At 46.7% G+C, this 21148-nt stretch overlaps 1 protein-coding gene across 1 annotated transcript in view; it reads right to left on the reverse strand.

The window, feature by feature from the left end:
• FBN2 (fibrillin 2) overlaps positions 1 to 21148 on the reverse strand; it is a 251187-nt gene that overhangs the window by 135242 nt on the left and 94797 nt on the right. Inside the window, exons 11-14 of the mRNA XM_077816364.1 lie at positions 19471 to 19608; positions 4152 to 4271; positions 3410 to 3535; positions 2057 to 2179 (exon numbers count right to left, since the gene is read on the reverse strand). Coding sequence (XP_077672490.1) covers positions 2057 to 2179; positions 3410 to 3535; positions 4152 to 4271; positions 19471 to 19608 — 507 coding nt within the window. The remainder of the gene's footprint in view (positions 1 to 2056; positions 2180 to 3409; positions 3536 to 4151; positions 4272 to 19470; positions 19609 to 21148) is intronic.

Raw genomic sequence — 21148 nt, forward strand, 5'->3', positions numbered from 1 at the left:
CTTCGTTTTTTCTAAGACACCTGTTATTGCAGTATCGAAGTACTGAATTCACTATGAGATGGTTGGACAAAACATTATATTGTAATAAAGTTCAGTACTAGAACATTGTCCTGTAGCAACCATTAATATACCACAGTCAATCTTTTAGGAGTTGTTTCATGGTGATGGGGATTTCTCATTTTTTTTAAATAAAAACAACTGATTTTTAAAATTCAAAACCTGGTAAGACTATAGTTTTGTTGCTCTCTCAAGCCTGACAGTTTATTTGTGCTATTTAAGAAGTAAGGAAAGGAAGTCTTCTCCTTTTATGAACTAACACTTTGTTACTCAATACCAATCTCATACCACATTTGAGTTAAATCAAAGCCAGCTAACCTCTGCTCATGAATCCCATTCATTAGTTCAGGCAGCCTCTTCTTTTTCCCTGTTTTCTTTATTCTCAGCAAGTTTACAGGTAATTTGCAACTCAGAAATATAAGAACAAGTCAGGATTTCTCTTCCCCCTTTCTCTAAAATTTGATTAAAATTACATGGTTTAACCCTACATTTTTTCTTTTGTCTGCAGATAGTGTATATCTGTGCAACTGAAAAAAAAAAGTGTGGATTCATCTTTTTATGGTCAAGTCATACTAATTTTCATCTAAATGAACAGCTTAAAAATAACCTTTGAGTGTGAACTGGAAAGCTACAGGTTTATTTTAAAAGGAACCAGATTCACATAAGAGCTCCAATTTTAGTACAGAAAGAAAAAATGTTCACAGACAAGTTTGGTCATTAAATACCTTTCTACTGAAGGCCCAATCCAACTTCCACAGTTGTCTTTAAATGGAGTTAGATTAGGCTCCATTCTTTAAATGTTCAAAATTTTCCTTTTCTCCACAAAGAAGCTTGTGTTTAGCCCTACGTGATGGTGTCCTAATAAACATTATGTAATTCTAGAGCAGGGGTGGGCAAACTTTTTGGCCTGAGGGCCACATCTGGGAATAGAAATTGTATGGCGGGCCATGAACGCTCTCAAAATTGGGGCTGGGGTGTGGGAGGGGGGTGAGGGCTCTGGTTGTGGGTGCAGGCTCTGGGGTGGGGCCAGAAATGAGGTGTTCAGGGTGCCGTAGGGGGCTAAGGGCTCTGGGGTGAGGCTCGGGATGAGAAGTTTGGGGTGCAGGAGGGTGCTCCGGACTGGGATCCAGGGGTTCAGAGGGCAGGAGGGGGATCAGGGCTGGGATAGGGGCGCGGGGAGAGTCTCAAGGGTGCAGGCTCCGGGTGCTGCTTACCTCAAGAGGCTCCCGGAAGCAGTGGCATGTCCCTTCTCCAGCTCCTACATGGAGGCGCAGCCAGGTGGCTCTGCACACTGCCCCATCTGCAGTTATCACCACTGCAGCTCCCATTGGCCGTGGTTCCTGGCCATTGGGAGCTGCGGGGGTGGCACTTGGGGCAGGGGAAGTATGCAGAATAGAGCCCCCTGGCTGCCCCTACACATAGGAGCCAGAGGGAGACCATGCCATTGCTTCCGGGAACTGCGTGCAGCTGCCCTCAACCCTGCTCCCCAGCTGGAGTGCAGCAAGCCCCAGACCCCGCTCCCCAGCAGGAGCTTGAGGGCCGGATTAAAACGGCTGGCAGGCCAGATCCGGCCCATGGGCCGTAGTTTGTCCACCCCTGGTCTAGAGCAACAAGCAAATGAAGTGGGAATTTACTTTTGAATATTCATAAAAAGTAAAACCTTTGAAGCTTTTTCATATTGCTACTCTTGTTACTCTTTTTTGAAGTGTTTTACAGAATAAATTACAGCTACATTTCCCACAAATTTTCACAAGCCAATTTGTCATTCATACAACCACTGTATCTTGCACACCATTATTACATGGTTCTGTAATTTCTTTCTAGAATTACAATGAGTATTTTAGGCAGCTTTAGATGCCTACTGTACCAAACTAGCAAGATACTGGAAAATTATTAAGTCCATGTGACAAAAGATTTGCATTCTTACATGATTCACTAGACAGGAAAAGGTGGTTTCAATTAAGATTGTCCTAATGCGTTATCTCACAATCATACGTACCAGTACAGTAACGCCCATTTGGAGCCAGGACAAACCCTGGTTTGCAGATACATTTGAAGCTACCATCCTCATTTATGCACATCCCATTTAAACACATGTTGGTGGTGGTACACTCATCATGATCTGCAGAAACAGAGCACAGAAAATGACTTATACCCTTTAGCCTTGAGGAAAGAGAAGCAGCAAAACATCAGAGTTAGAACATCATTTACCCTGAATATTTCAACAGAGAAGGCCTGGCAGTAAATGGTGACTCCTCTTCCCTTAAGAGAAGGGAGAACAAAGTTCAACTATCTTAAAGAATTCAAAGCTTGTTGCAGCTGCAAGTTTCTCATGACACTTTTTAACAGAAATAAAAATACCCATCTTCTTTAATACGGCAAAGAAGTAAAACTCAGGCTACGGGATTAAAGGGAGACATGCTGTTTCCTGAGAAAATCTTATTACCTGTGGATTGCATCACATATTAGAGTCTGCCACGCCCTGTCAACAGGAATTGCATGGTCCACTCTGTACTAAACTGTGTGACTATCAGAAATTATCAGAAAGTGAAACAATTTATGCTAAGTGTTTAAATATGAAGGAACCAGCAAGTATAACCTTCTTCCTAGTCATTAACAGGAAATTATATAAATATATTATAGCATCTAAATGCCTTTATATTAAATGTATTATGATTACAGTTATTGCAGCAATAACTAAAATGTGCTACGTGCGCTACAAACTCCTACCAAGACACAGCCCCCGCAGCCAGAGTTTAAAATCTAAAAATATGAAACTTACAGTTCAGAAACATGAATAGGCCACTAGCCCATTATGGGGATAAACCGTGACAAGCCCTTATGTTGGTGCAAATTAGGAGGAGGGGAAAGCAGGCAAGAAGCCTTACTGCTTGTACTACCCTTACAAACACCTATCACAATTGCAGGGTTTTTGCTCAGGACAACACAAGGACTGCTCTCTTGATATTCTTCCAGAGGTGAACCGTAACCTAAAGGGGGCAAGTAGGGGTGTGGAGAAGGTGGGATCACGGTTTTGACCCTCACTTCCCCTTCTACTCCAGCCACACCCACCTATGCACTGGGTCACTCAGGGAGAGACTGCACCCTGCGAAGGTCAGTTCCTTCCTGAACTCCCTTTGGGATGGTGCAGCTCCATACACCACCTACTTGGTGCAGCTCCTCACACTGTCAACTTGACCCCAGTGAGGCTCTGGCACCTCATACCAGATCTTATTTCACAAAATTCCATCTTTGAAGATCAAAAATACTGTGTGAAGTGTAACTTCTAGAAACTTTAAACCAGAGTCTCTCTTTGGCTCTTCACCCTTATATAAAGACAAGCGCTCCATACCAACACAGTTCTTTCCATCTGTAGTTAGTTCAAACCCAGCATTGCAAATACACTGGAAACTTCCATCAGTGTTCACACACCGGCCATTTTTACAAAGAATGCCATTTTGTATGCATTCATCAATATCTAAGTGAGAGAGAAAAAAATCATTAAAAAAAGCCTAGGAGTTTCAATGAGTAAACAATATTAAGAAAACATTGTACCTCACAGCACTTTACACGGTTTCCATCAGATGACTCTCCATCAAGGAACTAAAAGTGACACATTACTAGCTATTGTTTTTAAAAGAGTAAATATGACCTAGAAAGCTGACAGTAAATATGACCTAGAAAGAAACATTTTGAAGATGAGAAGACCTCATTCTCCCAGTATGTATATAGCTTTATACTGTCAAACATTCATTATGCTGCTATAAGACTATTGAACAGTGTTAGTCTATAGTGATGTTCAATAATTAGTCTATTAAAATATGCATAGCCTTAATTTTCTGTGTATTCTCCAATTTAAACCAGTTAGCCAAGTGAACTGGGTCACCGGAAGGAAAAGATGAACAGCAAAGACCAAAAATTAAACCATTATTGTATCTACAGAATTAACTCAAGGGTAGGCCAACATTTCAACTGTAATTAAAAAGCAATTACATCACTGTCATGGTTTACTGAAAAAGAGAACACTAATAATTATTTTCAGAACTCCAATAGAATCTGATAGAGTATGCAGAAGTGTAAACAAATGTTCTTACCAATGCAAGCTTGCTTGGTAGGAGTTCTCTGGAAACCTGCATTGCATTTGCAATAATAGGATCCAGGTGTATTAACACAATCACCATTAGTGCATGGGTTTGACGTGCACTCATCAACATCTGCTGGCAGCAGAAAATAAGACGATTAGAGATTTCACAGCATAAATTTTCTTTCAAGCACAGCATTTTATGATTGAAGAAATAAGGTAATTAACAGACAAACACTGAAGTTTGAAGCCTGTTCTTGGTGCAAAATTATTACTTCCCTAAACACACACACCTATTCTTAGTCTAACTAAGAAATCACATTTTCAAAAAGGAAGGGAATACAAATAGTATTTTCTCTCTCTTAAATGTATCCTAAAAGAGAGAAGAGAAAAAGAAATCTATGAAGAATCTGAAACTCCTAGCCTAACAGAAGGGGAAAATCCTTTGTTCAGCTTCACATTCAACTGTTTAACTGAACAACCACTTATTTTCTTTCTTTTGAATAATAAGGTGCCTACAACGCAACAAGCAAGCACTAAGCACTTAAAGAAGAGTATTACCCAGCACAGACACAGTTTAGGTCAGATTATGGCTTTAAGACATGGCATGTACTGTGGAAGTGTGCGGAAGGGCCACACAGCAGCAGGACTCCTTAGAGGAATTCCAGCTGAGATAGCAATATCTGTGCACCGCATCCTGATTATTGAGGCCCCCAACATAAAGATGAAGGAAGTCTAGTTGTATCCTTTACCCACACTTTCACACCTGGGAGCAGCCAGATACAATCTGGCTCTTAGGTGGGATGTAGTTTGCTTGCCTTCCAAATGATCTCAAACTTGGACTTTGTAAATAACATCTGACAGTAAATCTCAGTTCATTACACGTTGGAAGTAACTGGCTGGAATGGGAAAGGTAAATAAATGAGGTGATTTATTTTTATCCATTTTCTAAATGAACATGTGCTGTTGGAGTTCCACAACATACAAGTGTTGTTCTAGGGTTGTTCTGAGGCTGAAAATCGCAGCAGTTGAGCTTTTCTACTAGCTAAGGCACAAGCGAGAACACACACTGCACAGGATGCAATAGTGAATGCTCACATTGTTGTAAATAATTGCACGTACATACTACATTTCAGACAGATATTGGATTACACAAAACAGTGCTTTTAGCAAGTTGATTTATAGCAATATTTTTGGCTGGATGAATTTAGGGCCCTCTGGTAAATAGCAAAAAGAATAAAAGAAAAAAATAAATGAAGAATTCAGACAGCCCTTCTCCTCATGCAAAAAGCATTTAGCTCTTTAAAACACTCACATTTGAATGTGCAGTTGATAGCATCGCTGCAAGAAAGCCAAAAGAATGAAGCAAAATGAAGAAAAGAGAAAAAAAATCAAGGAATTAGAAAGAATATAGAAAGCAGTGACTGTAACTGCTTTTCAGTCTACATATATGTTTGGATAAGCCATTTGTTGTCCTCGAATAGAATTGTATGTATTTACATGAGCTCCCCACTCAGAGGCAACTCTACAATTCTTGGCCATAAAGAATGTTTTATTTCCATGTGCAGTGGACCAATCCATCCTCTGGATATTTTGGCTCAGTGCTCAGCCAGCCTGCCCAGAAGGATTGCTCATAATTTCTTCAGAACAAAGCCCCTCAACTGTAGATCTACTGATAGTATGTCAAACTCTGAATTGGAGTTTCTCATGAATGTTTTGTCTAACATCCTAATTCCAACAACTTCTATTATGTATTTGTCCTGCCCTAGTAGAGAGGAGGAAAGGAGCAATTTATAAATATATACACTATACTCCTCTACTTTGTTATGGTTTCTAGTATAAAAAAGATTTTTTTTCTAGAATAAAGTTCTAAGCAAAACTTGTCAGCTGCTTAACTGTCAAAGCAAATTCATATGCATTACCAAACACTCTCATTATCAATGAATTCATAAACCCCAGAGAAGGAAAACAATACTCCCCTATGAAATAACTGATTTAAGCTTAGAAAATCCCTTTCAGTCCATGTGTGCCAGATGACTCCTTGTATTTAAATATGAATCTGGGTTTTTCCTATATTATTACATGCTAGTGATAAAAGGGGCTCAGGCTAAAAATATTCTAAAAAAAAAAGTTAACCTTGAGTTCAGGTTACTAGAATGGATATCCCCACCAAAGCAAATTGTCAAACGCAAGGAAATAAGCATTCAGACTATAAAGTCCTCCATCATGTATACTCCCCACATCATTTTCCCTTTTCAACCTCAGCTAACTCCCTCTGTTGCCCACATCTCTCAATTTTTAAATATTTAATCGGCAACAGTGAGCAAAAATTTCACTAAAATATTCTATTGAAAGTTTGATTGTTTTCTGAACATTTATTGCGCCAAATCCGAGGACAAAAAAGTATGAAATACAGGTATTTGAATCCACCTGTAAGTACAAATCTCAACACAACTGTAACTGTGGTGTTGCTACTGATGCTTCTACAATATTTTTACCATTTTATTGAATATGTTTTTGCAAACACAGTGATAACAAGGAAGTGTTACTACAACACAGATTTCTATCAATTCAGAAAGAGGAACTGATGGTCCATTAGACAGCTCAGTATCAGTCCAGTAAGGATTGTTGTGAATTTTATCTTTTTAACAGTAGACAATGATTCATGATGAAAACTGTACAATATAATTGGAGGACTGGAAGTTGTGTATAAACCTACCCTTTTGTTCTGGCAGGACCATTTTGAAAAAAAGTCATACTTTCTTTTTCTGCCTTACCCCACGAAAATTCTTTAATAATTTTCTGAACTTCTTAAAATATCCTTTGGGGTTTTCCCTGGGTGAGGAGCCAAACAGATTATAATAGTCTGGAAAGAGTGTTCATTTTTGTATTATTAACCTTACCCCATACAGTGAAATGTAGCTGTTCCCAACGCCCCAAGCCTGTTCTTTCAGTAACCAGAAGAGAATCCAAATTGGATTTGAACAAGTCCTTTAGCTTAATTTAATTTAATGTATATCATTATGCACGGATATTTCATTCTGTTAAGTTCCCACTTAAAGTCCCATGTTCAAACTCTTGATTGACATACAGCATTTGCATTCAACAGTCAACAGTTAACTATAGCATTTGAAAAGGAGTATTTGTGGCACCTGAGAGACTAACCAATTTATTTGAGCATAAGCTTTCGTGAGCTACAGCTCTCTTCATCGGATCCGATGAAGTGAGCTGTAGCTCACGAAAGCTTATGCTCAAATAAATTGGTTAGTCTCTCAGGTGCCACAAGTACTCCTTTTCTTTTTGCAGATACAGACTAACACGGCTGCTACTCTGAAATATAGCATTTGAGACACTGTGATTGTTTTGCTATACTTCAAGCAGGAGATCTCAGATAATTCTGCTTGGTAACTGTTGACTTTTTAATGTTAACTGCAATATACCCTGTACAATCCCTCTGGAATCCACCGAATTACTCAAAATGTAGATCAGTGCAGAATGAAGCCTCCAATTAGCATTTTGAGATTTTAACACCTAGATGGACTTGACCCTATTGAAATCCTTCTTATATACACTGCGACAAAGTTCCTGCTCTACCTTGGTGGGTCTTGCACTTATTGATGGATTTGCTCGCCTTGGAGCTTCACAGCAGCCGTCAGCTTGGCCTTTTTTCTGAATTTACAGTCCAGGACAACTCCTCCTGTGTCTGACCAGGAGTTGGGAGGTTTGGGGGGAACCCGGGCCTGCCATGTACTTCAGGTTCCAGCCCAGGGCCCTGTGGAATGCAACTGTCTCGAATGCCTCCTGCAACAGCTGTGCGACAGCTACAACTCCCTGGGCTACTTCCCCATGGCCTCCTCCCAACACCTTCTTTATCCTCACCATAGGACCTTCCTCCTGGTGTCTGATAATGCTTGTACACCTCTACACCTCAGTCCTTCAACAGTACACGTTCTCGTTCTCAGCTCCTAGCACCTCTTGCTCCCAGCTCCTCATACACACACCACAAACTGAAGTGAGCTCCTTTTTAAAACCCAGGTGCCCTGATTAGCCTACTTTAATTGATTCTAGCAGCTTCTTGACTGGCTGCAGGTGTTCTAATCAACCTGTCTTAATTGTCTCCAGAAGGTTCCTGATTGTTCTAGAACCTTCCCTGTTGGGAAATGGGACGTCCTTTGCTTGCTCCCCAGCTATCTGCTTTCTATTCTTTCCTAAAGCCCCCGGCCTGGATTTTTCTTACTTTTTGAACCTGCCTTAGTTCCCCCCTCCGACCGGGCCAGACACTTTTTGTTTTGGTTTGATTTTTTGTTGCTTTTTCTTCTTGCCGTTTACGTGCTGGTCGGCCTCCAGCACCCCACCCCCCCACGCCTGCTTTCGGGCTCAGCTATTTGCCTCAGCTGAACCCCCCGGAGGAGAGGGGGGAAGATTGCCGATTTTGCTATCCGGAGGGGGGAGTGGAAACCCCCAGACCCAGCCGTTTTGCTGTCTGTTTGGAATTCCTTTCTTATCTCGGCCCGCCGGAAGCCTTGGTACACAGCCAACAAGCTGGAGAAGAAATCACCCAGGGAAACTACAAATCATCGTGAAGGGGGCCGTAAGACTGAGTAATTTTTTGAATTATACTCTCGTGGGGGGGAGTTTGACTGTGTTTTAATTGCGTCTGTGGTGGCACAGGGGGTGTGGCACGGAGCTGCCCCCCGATCCATCTGTGTCCTCCCAACCCCCATACTACGATCTTCACCCCCCCACTCCACCATCTTTGCTGGCTTTCTAACATCTGCCTCTGGACTCAGCTGCTCGCTCTGATTCCACTGCGTGGGCCAGAAGCACCAGCCAACCAGACAGGACTCTCTGGACAAGCGTACGGTGGTTCATGGGCCCCCCCTCCCCTGAACTGTCCACCCCACAGCTTGTCACTTTCCACCTGACCCCAATTCCTGTTAATCACCTGCCACCGCCCCCACTGGGGCATTGGCAATGGAGGGCACCGGAGTGACCTCCGCCGCTGCCATGCTCATTGCCTCTCCAGACTCTAGGGAAGCCCCCCCAGCCGGCGGGAAAGACAAGGGCAAGAAGAAGGGGAAGGACCCCGCTAAAACCACCAGGCCCTCCATGGCAGGGGCCACCCCCACTGCTGCAGCCCCGCCACCAACCACAGCATCCTCCCTCGCTGCCCCCTCCACCAGCTCTGCGGATGTCCCTCCCTCAGCCCCCAGAATGTATGCCCGGGCAGCGGCAGCCCCCCCGCCTGCCACCTCGTCATCTCTCCCACCCACCGCCTCCGCCACCATCAAGAGCGGCTGGGGCCCCTTTCCCACCATGACAAGGAAGCATGGTGTCCGATGCCTCCTGGTGCCCGCCTCGCCCCACGTGCAGACCTACGTGTGGGCGTTGGTGAGGGTGGTGGGGCCCTCGGCCATTGTGGCGGCCTCCAAAATGTATGGAAAGGTCGTTTTCTTCTTAGCATCGGAGGCTGCCGCCCAGGAAGCAGTGAAGAGGGGCCTGGCGGTGGGGGGGGAGGGTGTTTGTCCCCCTAGAGCCACTAGAGGACCTGGGCGTCCACCTGGTCCTGACCTCTGTCCCTCCTTTTCTCCCCAATGCTGCCCTGCTACCTGCCCTTTCCACCCTGGGGAAACCTGTTTCTGTTATCAGCCCTCTCCTGTTGGGCTGCAAGGATCCCACCCTCCGTCACATTTTTTCCTTCCGCTGGCAAGTGCAACTTTTACTGCCGTCGGCGGTGCGTGACGGAGTGGCGCTCGAAGGGTCCTTCCTAGTCCCCCACCAGGGGGCCCGTTACCGGGTGTACTTTTCCGCAGGGGAAGCCCAGTGCTACCTCTGCTGGGCGTCGGGGCATGTCCGGAGGGACTGCCCCTTAGCCCGGCAAGGAGGGGCACCTGGGATCCCCGAGACCCGGCAGGACATCGGCCCCGTCATTGCCGATGCCCCTGGCCACCCAGTATCTGAACCTGCCCACCCCCTTTGGACCACCGCTACTCCCGCTCAGGCCCAAGGGGCACCTCCCCTACAACGCCCAGACGAGCGGGAGAGCCCTGCCCTCACTGCTAACAATCTAGCAGGGCCCATGGAGGAGGGTGGGGCAGAGATACCACCAGACATGGGAGAGAGCCTGCCTCAGGGAGAATCCTCCCTCCCTTATGCTGCCCCACCGTTCCCCCCCACAAGTCCCTGAGCTATCGCCTTTACCCCCTGACACGACCCCTGCTAACCAGGCCCCAGATGATGCCATGGAGGGCTGAGCCCTAGTCCAGGGGAAGCCAGGCAGGCAGAAGGCTCGAGCTCTGCCTCATCTACCCGAGGTGGAGGCCCCCCGGAAGACTAGGAAAGTGGGCACAGATGCCGAACCTTCCGCTTTGCCCATGAGTGTGTCCCATCCACCGGTGTCAGCCGGGAAAGACATGGCAACACCGGAGGGTAGTGTCTCCCCTTCACGGGAGACCCTCCCCTCCGAGACCCTCGAGGAAGCCCCTTCTGTCCTGACGCTACCCAAAGCCACTGTGAACCCCGAGGTAACCGTCATGGCGGGTTCCAGGGGCGAGAACCCCAGGGTGGCGGAAAGTGTCCTCTCCTCCATGTTCAAGGAGATCGAGGCCTTAGATCTGACCCCGGTTGCCCAGGGGGAGGACGACCTTTTGCCAGCAAATCTCTATCTGGGGGACCTCACTCCACCCCTCTGTTCCCCATGCTCCCTCCCCTTAATTGCTGCTTCTGCTCCCACCTCCGAGGAGCCCCTGGACTCCTCCACCAACCCAGCCGCTGATGGCACCCCACTGACTACCACCGAGCCTGCTCAGGTGACAGCCGGCGCCACGCAGCCGGGACACAAGTCGCCGGGGCACCCCCCGTTGGTGTGGAGCAATCGACTTCCTTCCTGGGCAGGGGCCCTACAGAAGATAATCCACCTCCTCATGCTGTGGCCGCTAAATCCACCACAGAGCGCGCGCCCAGTGTCACTGAGAGCTCCCTCCCCACCCCCTTAACTCTTGAGCCTGATCGGGAGGCGCCACCATCCAGCTGCTTGCCTCCCGAAACCCAGAACCTCACGTCTGCCCCTGCCCCTGCCCCCACCCCACCCAATTTACCTCCTGCAATGTCATTGCCGCCCCCGGGGCTGTCTCCTTCTCTTTCCCAACTGATGACCACCAGGGAGCGGTCTTTGTGTTCTCCTGCCCCCACCCATTAGGAGCTGCTATTTTCCCTCCACCGCCCCCTATCGCCCCAGAGCTTGAGGTGGGCCTAGAAGCTCCAGCCCATCAGGCACCCCGTCGGGGGTCCGCACCCTGCTTGTCCGTTTTAGTGGACCACAGGGCTGCACCAAGGGCCCTGCTGGGGAACAACCGGGAAACCGTAACCCCACCCCCCCATGAGCTGCAAGGAGAGCTGCGGAAGTTTTTAGATGATGTCCGCGGCTCCCGCAACAAGGTACAACTTGCTCTCCAGCGATGGGGGGACTTTTCTCAAATCCTCCGGGCCACAAGGGCCCTCATGCAGGAGGGTAAAGGGACGGGGAAGCAGGATGCCACAGCCTACTAGTGGGTCCACATCTTCTGTGAACAATTACTCACCTACGGGATGGGTCACGGACTGCTGCGTGGCCTGCTGGGAGATGCGAGAGTCCCTGCCAGTGAGGACCCCTCCCCCCCGACCCTCCCCATGACACCTCTCACCATCGCAACGTTGAACACCCGGGGTTGTAGGATGGCTCTCTGCAGGTCCCAGGTGCTCTCCTTCCTTCTGCAGGAAAACCACAGAGTACCCTCCCTCCCAGAGACCCACACGGACCCGATTGCCGAAGACAGTTGATGGCTGGAGTGGGGGGACAGGGTCTACTTTAGCCATGCCACGGTTCGACAGGCTGGAGTGGCGACCCTGTTCTCCCCGACCTACGGCCCGAGGTGCTAGGGGTTGCCAAGGCCGTGCCGCCTGCTGCATCTCCGGGTCCGTATGGAGGGGCTCGTGGTTAACCTCGTTAAGGTCTATGCCCCGACATCAGGCCCGGAACGGCTGCAGTTCTACCAGCGGGCGTCCGCTTTCCTCAGCACCTTAGATTCTCACAAGTGCCTGGTCCTAGGAGGGGACTTTAATACCATCCTTGACGAACAAGACCACTCGGGGACTGAGCAGAGCCCGGCCGCCGCCGACACCCTCCGGGAGATAGTCGAACATCACTCCCTCGTGGACATATGGGGTGACCACCACCTGGATGACACTTCCATGTTCACCTTTGTCCGGGTGGAAGCCCATCGGTCGAGCCACTCCCGGTTGGACCGCATTTATTTATCACGCTTCCATCTCTCACTAGCCCATTCCTCCAGCATTCGGCTGGCCCCAGATGATGATTTTCTGATCATCATCTAGCCACCGCGACAGCCTCCCTCTGTGCGGAGAGGCTGGAGCCGGCCTACTGGCATTTTAACAACAGCCTGTTAGATGAGGGCTTCATGACGTCCTTCCGGGAATTCTGGCTGGCCTGGTGAGGGCAGCGGCGTGCCTTTCCCTCGGTGCGGCAACGGTGGGACCTGGGGAAGGTGCGCGCCAGGCTTTTCTGCCACGACTACACCCGGGGCACCAGCTGACGGAGAAATGCGGTGATAGAGCAGTTGGAACAGTCTTAGAGCAGTCTTAGAGCAGTCTTAGAGCTGGAGAGGCGTCTGGCCACCAGCCCCAAGGACCCGCTCCTCTGCGGAGCATCCCAGGAAAAGCAGGAGGAGCTCCGGGCCCTCGAGGACCATCGGGCCCAGGGCACCTTTGTTCAATCCCGCATCCGCCTCTTTCGGGAGATGGATCGTGGCTCTTGCTTCTTCTATGTTCTGGAGAAAACGAGGGGGGCCAAGAAACACATCACCTGCCTCCTGGCAGAAGACTGCACCCCCCTCACGGAACCGGTGGAGATGTGTGGGAGGGCCCGAGCCTTCTACATAAGTCTTTTCTTCCCAGATCTGACCAACCCTGGCGCTTGCAGAGTGCTCTGGGAGGAGCTCCGTACGGTCAGCGCAAGCGACTGAGACCGGCTAGAGTTGCCTCTCACTCTGGCAGAGTTCTCGGAAGCCCTCCGTCGTATGCGCACTAATAAGCCTACAGGCATGGACTGGCTGACCGTGGAGTTCTACCACGTGTTTTGGGATGTCCTCGGCCCAGACCTAGTCACCATCTGGGCTGAGTCTCTGCAGAGCGGGGTCCTCCCTCTTTCATGCAGGCGAGCTGTGCTCGCCTTACTGCTGAAGGGGGACCTCCACGATTTACGAAATTGGCGTCCCGTCTCGCTCCTCAGTGTGGACTACAAAATCGTAGCGAAAGCAATCTCGCTGCGGCTAGGGTCTGTGCTGGCGGACGTGATCCACTCATACCAGACCTACCCCGTCCTGGACCGCAGTATCTTTGATAACCTATTTCTGGTTCGGGACCTTTTGGAACTCGGATGTAGAGATGGTCTGTCATTCGCCCTCCTGTCCCTAGATCAGGAGAAGGCTTTCGATAGGGTAGACCACGGGTACCTCCTGAGCACTCTGCGGGCGTTTGGCTTCGGACCCCAGTTTGTGGGTTTTCTCCGGGTGCTGTACGCTTCCGCAAAGTGTCTGGTTAAGCTCAACTGGACCCTGACCGAACCGGTCAACTTCGGGCGAGGAGTACGGCAGGGGTGCCGCCCCTCGGGCCAGCTGTGCACTCTGGCGATCGAGCCCTTCCTCTGCCTCCTCCGCAGGAGGTTGACAGGGTTGGTGCTGCGGGAGCTGGAACTGCGGCTGGTCCTGTTGGCGTACGCCAATGACGTGCTCCTCGTGGTCCAGGACCCGGGCGACTTGGCGCGGGTGGAGGCTTGCCAGGCCCTCTATTCGGCAGTCTCCTCTGCCCGGGTCAACTGGGTCAAGAGCTCTGGCTTGGCAGTAGGAGACTGGCGGCAGGCGAGCTCCCTCCCACCCGCGCTTCAGACCGTCCGGTGGAGCACAGGTCCACTGCTCTACCTCGGCATTTACCTTTCTGCCACGCATCCCTCTCTGCCAGAGAACTGGGAAAACTTAGAGGACGGGGTGACAGAGTGGCTCCGGAAATGGACGGGACTACTCCAGATGTCTCTCCCTCCGAGGGAAAGCGCTGGTGCTTAATCAACTAGTCCGGTCCATGCTCTGGTACCGGCTCAACACCCTGGTCCCGGCCCCGGGTTTCCTGACCTACCTCCGGACATCGATTCTGGGGTTCTTTTGGTCAGGAATGCACTGGGCCCCTGTAGGGGTTGTTCATCTAGCCCTGAAGGGAGGACAGGGCCTGAAGTGTCTGCACACTCAGGTCCGCGTCTTCCACCTCCAGGCCCTACAGAGGCTCCTTTATGGTACAGGCAGTTCGGCGTGGAGCATACTGGTGCACACCATCCTGTGCCGCATCCGAGGGCTCCGATATGACCGGCAACTCTTTTATCTCTGTCTGGGACGTCTTCCGCGAGACCTCTCCGGGCTGCCAGTCTTCTACCAGGACCTCCTCCGGACTTGGAAACTGTTTTTAACGACCAGGTCTGTGGCGACCACCGAGGGGGCAAACCTCCTCGCGGAGTCCCTGCTACACAACCCCCAGCTCCATGTGCAGGTGGCGGAGTCCCGCTCGGTGCGCCAGATCCTGGCAGAAGTCACGAGAGTCGGAGACCTCCTGGACTACGAGCGGGGAGACTGGATGGATCACCTGACGCTCGCTCAGTGCATGGGGGTCTCCAGACCTCATACCCCCGGCGCATACTTCAGCAGGTGAAGGCCGCTTTGCTGCCCGCTGCTAGAGCTTACCTCGATCGGGTCCTGCTTGAGGACACGCCCCGTCCACCCCAGGCCTGCCCGACCTTTTAATTGGACCCCTGCCCCGTAGACTCAATCGACCCCCTCACCCCATTACTGCGAGCCGGCTGCATGAATTGCAGCTGGTACGCTTCCAAACCACACCAAAGAAACATCTATACACGCTCGTGCTCCACACCCTTCACGACCTCACCCTACTGTCCCGCCCCAACACAAAGTGGCGAAACCTTCTGCCACCTTTGGAGGGAGAGCAGCCCTGGTGGGCCAGCCTATATTCCACCTTGGGTCCGAGGCCCATCGGGGACATCAGTTGGAGGCTCATTCACGGAGCTGTGAGCACGGGCATGTACTTGGCGCGGTTCAACCCCATCCTGGATACTTGTCCCTTTTGCTGTGTGATGGAAACCCTGGCGCACGTATATTTGGAATGCGCCAGGCTGCAGCCCCTGTTCCGGCTTCTCACAAATCTTTTATTACGTTTTTGGTTGCATTTTTCCCCTCACCTTTTTATTTATGCACTCCCCATCCACGGCCTCACAAAGTCGCAGGATCTCCTAGTTAACCTCCTCCTGGCCCTGGCTAAAACAGCCATCTATAAAACCAAAGAGAGGTTGGCCGATGGAGTGTCCTGTGACTGTGGGGCCGTTTTCTGATCATCGGTCCGTTCATGTAGCTGGGCGGAGTTCCTCTGGGCGGCATCCACCGACCCCCTTGATGCTTTTGAGGAGCGGTGGGCGCTGTCCGAGGCTCTCTGCTCCGTGTCCCCATCCGGCTCCCTTTGTTTTGACCCTTTGATTGGGTGAGTAAGGGACCCCAGCCCCAGCCATTGCTGCTGCAGACACCACCACCTTAGAGGGGTCCTTTCACACGTGGGTGCACGTGCCCGTCATCCCCCACCCCCCCCGGGTTGCCCACCCACAGCCTGCCCCTTTTGTTGGGTGCTTTCAGAGGAGGGAATTGTTGATGACACTCGGGCGTGGCGCCAGGTAACTCGAGGGGGTGGCAGACCTTGAGAGTCGATGAAGCCCCCTTGCTCTGGGCCACCACATAACTCGGAAGGGTGGAAGACCACGAGAGTCGAGGAAGCCCCCCGCTCTGGGCCCAGGCAAGCTTGAACACTTCCCTCCCCTGAAGCTAATGAGAAAACAAGTGTGATTGGTTGCTGTGTTACACATTGCATATGCTGTTGTTTTGTAAGTGTGTTATGCAAATAAAAAAATACCTATTTTTTTTTTTTAAGCAAAAAATTACTCTCCTATAGCCATCTGGCCTGACCCTGTCACAACACCTAATTTTTCCTCATTTTCTGATTTTGTATGGGATTCTCCTAAAAATGGTACAGCATCTTCTGTTTTTGTCACCATCTGACTCTATTTTCATCTTACTGCAACTCAAAATTTATTCACTTTTCAGACCACTTCTGCACATTGAGCTGTCTGTGATGATACTTCGATCATTTTACTTCAGTTTCATATTACTTGAAGTAATATTTGAATCCACCTGTGTGTATGAGTGGTTTAAGTAGCGTGTATTTTAATTTTTATAACAAATTTCATTAAAGGCCTGAGTTTCCTCTTACAGTGGCAACAATCAGTAGTAATTCCAATGAAGTCAATGGAGTTACATCAGCCTAAACTTGCTGTGGAAGGAGAATCAGGTCTTAACAGCTCAAGTAGAGTTTAGCACTCTGAACATCCATGTTTGGTGATGTTATGACACAGAGGTGCATAGGATTCCAACTGTCTATACAAACACATATCACACGCTTGGTCAATAACCCCACTATCCAGGAATGGATTTAGATCCACCTGGGCAACCTAGACCACAGATGGCCACTTCACGTCCACTTTTTCAGGGACAATTTCTTCTGATAAGAGATGAGGAAATATTTAAATAAAGCAAGAAAACTGTACAGCATATATTTCCATATATCTCCATATCAAACACCACCCACCATAACTCTACTGTGGTGGGAACTGCAGGCCTGATAAGAGTAACTCCACCATCTACCTCAAAAGTAGCTCTGTTTTAGTTTACTTATTTTATTTAGTTTATTTTCTTTTGATTTAGAACAAATAAGTGTTCACCCACATGCTTTTAGTACCCTACTAATTATTATACAAAACTCAATATGTGCTTCAATCAGCTGACCCCTATTATCAAATAGCAGTTCATAATCAAATGCTAACACCCCTTTATATAACCTATAGCACAATTCCTCCACCCACTTCAAAGCCCAGGCAAAAATAAAGGGCCTTGTTGTGACTTTTCCAGTATTCATACCTGATATGCCAGAGTGAAATCTCAGCACATTTGAAAAAAACAGTCCTAACATCTCTACGATACGATGGGAAGATGTTCACTGTAAATAGAAAGGTCTCTGCTTGTGTCTCTACAGGCTTTCTTAGACAAGGCCTTTGTTATTGTTAACTGTTATTATAATTATTTATTCCTAATGCATTAGTTGCTGATATACAATACAAAGTGTTGACAGTCTTAGTAAAACTCTTTTTACCATTACAGCAAGAAAGGAATTTCAAAGATGAATGAAACTTTGCTTGGACACTGCACTTAGTCTTGGCTTGTACAAAGTTGTGTGAAAAATATTTTCTCTTGCTATTTCAGTGTGTTTCTTCATGAAGGATAATTTCCCCCATGAACTATGAAGCTTTTATCAAGATCATGCTGTAGTAACAACTATATATCACAAACTCCACAGTTTGTCATCATGTGAATTGCTGTCTGGATAGACCTTTAATGCTATGCAACTCCTATCCCTGGAGTAGCTGTCATTTCAGATTTTTGCCAGTACAAAACTCTGTTTTCTTCATTTAAGAGTGAATGGCAAAATATTAATAAAAATGTAAAAAATTATACCATACATCCCAAATAATTAACAGAACATATGTTTAGACCAAATTCTCCCCTACATATGCTTCCCCCCCTCAAATCACACCAAATAGAAATTCAGAAGTTAAGGCCTCGATGCAGGAACCACTTGGTGAAATTCAATGGCCTATGTATTACAGGTAGTCAAAGAACAGTTGATCACAGTGGTTCCTTCTGGCCTTAACGATCTATCAGTTCAGGGCACATAGCAGCTTTCAGGATGTGCTCAGCATATTTCAGCATTACTCCCTAGGGGTCTGAACATGCTTTCACTAAAGTCAATGTTAAACTCCTACTGATTTTAATGGTACAGGATCAGATGCTAAATGAGAAACCTTCAGGAATCTCCACTACAACATGAACACAAAAATATACCCCTATTTTTAGCTAGTAGAGACCAATTCCTGACATCCAAATCCCAACTATGCAGACTCACGTTGGTATCCAGGGCAGGAAAACTTAGCAACAGTATGAACCCTCCAAATCCTCTCAGCCAGGGATGCAAGGTGGGGAGTTTTGTGCATCTCCCACTATATCCTCCCCTGGATACTTTCCCGTAAATCCTAATTATGCCAGAAAAATTGCTCTATAACCACCTTGCCAGCCAGGACAGAGGCACAAGGAGCTGTTGCACACTCCACTTATGACTTATTCTCATCTGTAATTGAAATAATTTTGCACAGTAAGCAAACAGAAGTCAGACAGGTTGAGAGGGATCCTGAATACATAGAGCAAGACTGGAGGCAAAAGATGACTCCTTTGTAGAGGACCCCTTTCTTGTCCTGTGTTCTGGGAATTACTGAAAACATATGTTAGCAGTAAGATTTGTTGCCATTATGAACTGAAGTGTCTCCCCCTAATGGGACATGAATCTTTTCACATATAGCTGTCTCTAGTTTTCTCTCTTACACAGTGGCACAGAAATAATGATTAAAACTTAAAAATATTTTTTTCAAACAACATATCTGAAAACAGAATTCTTCTTAGTAGTTGTTATGTCCCATGTTTTGTGTTTCCTTATAAGAACTGATGACATCACGAACCACTAAAATAGAGTGGGAGATACATTCTTTCTGCCTTTTAAAAGTGTGTGAAGCCATCACCAGTTGAAGGGAAAACACATCCTGCTGAATTCAGTTCTTCACAGATAATTTCAAGTATTTTGATCTATAATGTAAATGCATTTGATATTTAAGTCTGTATATAAATTCTGTTAATGAATTGGGATCTTTACAAAAACCCTCTGCCATTCACATTCAAGAGTGAGTAAAACACACATACAGGACCAAATAATGCTCTCACCTACTTTGGTATAGATGAGAGCAGAATCTGGCCCACAAAGTATGAGGATACATGTACAGTGATCCAACAATCACACTAACATATAGTAAACAAAAAGATCTATTCTTTACTGAGATACATAACAATTTTGGTCGAAAAGCTTGTTCCTTTAAAACTTACACATTGTCCCAGCACAAAGAATTGTGATTCCAACACTATTTTTCACAAGGACCAATAATACTAACAACATTCTGTGGAGAAAACAATAAAATGCACTCAAAATTAAAATCTCATTTTTAGAGAAATGGATTTAAAAATGAAATAGGAAAGGATTTAAAAACTAAATATTGGACTGTACAAATTTACACTTACCTATACAATCCCCATTTGCATCTTGCTTATATCCCATGTTGCACTCACATCGGTAACTGGAAATTGTTGGTATGCAGCGTCCATTTAAGCAGAGATTGGGGTGGTGTTTACATATATCTATTGTCTGATTGAGGATTGCTGAAACAGATTACAGAAGATGAGAAAGTTGAATCAGAATGTGAAATAGACATGCACAACATAATCTGTAATTGTTTTTAACAATTTTTTTAAACAAATCAGTGAGTTTAGGTATTCTTTGAAGTTTAAAAAAAAGTATTTCCAAGAACTATTGATAGGACAGTAAGATAGCAAAGACATAAATTAACATTAGAAAAAAATTAAACAAATGGCCTTGGTTATGATACACTGTTTACATCGAATGTGTGATGAGAGAGGAATCATTGGGTTTGGATTTAGGTAATTCATTACTATGACGTTATTACTTATGGTGTACTTATCCTAATATTCCATGCACTGTTTTGTACTGAGTCCCTGATCCTGCAACATTTGCTGAAAGCATTAGTAACTGATTATTATTCATCCTAGGCCTTGGGCCAAAGCAATAAGTTTTGGGGGGAAGGGAAAATTCCACATTTGGAAGAAAAAGGAGGAAAGATTTCCTCTAGCAGTTCGTTTCAAAAGTACTGATAGCTCAGTAGTTTGGAATGCTAGTAATACTGACTGCGATGGATTGGTGAACAGTATGCAAGTAAGATATTCAAAGCTGCTTGATAAAACAGGTCTACAGTGTATCGCATGGATGTTACTACCATACAGATTTTATATGTACAGGCCACACATGACAGCGTGGTATAAAGGTTTTAGCATCATGAATCTGCGATGACTGCTTTACTCACAAGTTGCAACAAGGGAGATGTGCAGGTCATCCTGAATGAGTGCTTTAATATCACACCACGTAATTATATATTTTGTATATGCTCTACATGTTACAGAAAAACTATATTAGGAATGTTTAAGATAATTTTAAAAGCATTTATTGAATTATTTCTTGTTTCCCTCTCTCTGTAAACTTTTAATCATGCTAAGTCGAATTCTGAGAGGAAGAGAAAAATTAAAACTAATAAATGTAAAACGCCTCCAAAAATAACGTAATGGGTTTTCTATATATAAAAATATAGAACGGGGAGGGGGCTTTAAAAACTGACACCTCAGATCCTTCAGGATCCAGAAGCGAATGTTAGGTTCCCACTGGGAGGCTGGAATTCTCTTTCTCCTGGAATGAAACTTCCTCTTCTACCCCTGCAGGGTAGCAGGATTATAGATTTTATGACTGTGAACAAAATAAAGTTTTTATTTATTAAAAAAAACTGTTTCAACCCAGACTCACTTTAAGGTCAGAAAGGACCACTGTGATCATCTAGTCTGACCTCCTTCACATTGCAGGCCACAGAACCTCACTCACTCCTGAAATAGAGTCCTAACCTCTGGCTGAGTTACTGATGGCCTCATATCATGGTTTTTAGACTTCAAGTTACAGAGAATTCACCATCTACACTAGTTTAAATTAGCAAGTGACCCATGCTGCAGAGGAAGGCAAATCCCCACCCAGGGTCTCAGCCAATCTGACCTGGGGGAAAATTCTTTCCCAACCACAAATATGGTGATCAGTTAGACCCCAAGCATGTGGGCAAGACCCACCAGCAGATATCTGGGAAAG

The sequence above is a fragment of the Eretmochelys imbricata genome, chromosome 5 (genome assembly GCF_965152235.1).
Source record: "Eretmochelys imbricata isolate rEreImb1 chromosome 5, rEreImb1.hap1, whole genome shotgun sequence".
Lineage (NCBI taxonomy): Eukaryota > Metazoa > Chordata > Testudines > Cheloniidae > Eretmochelys > Eretmochelys imbricata.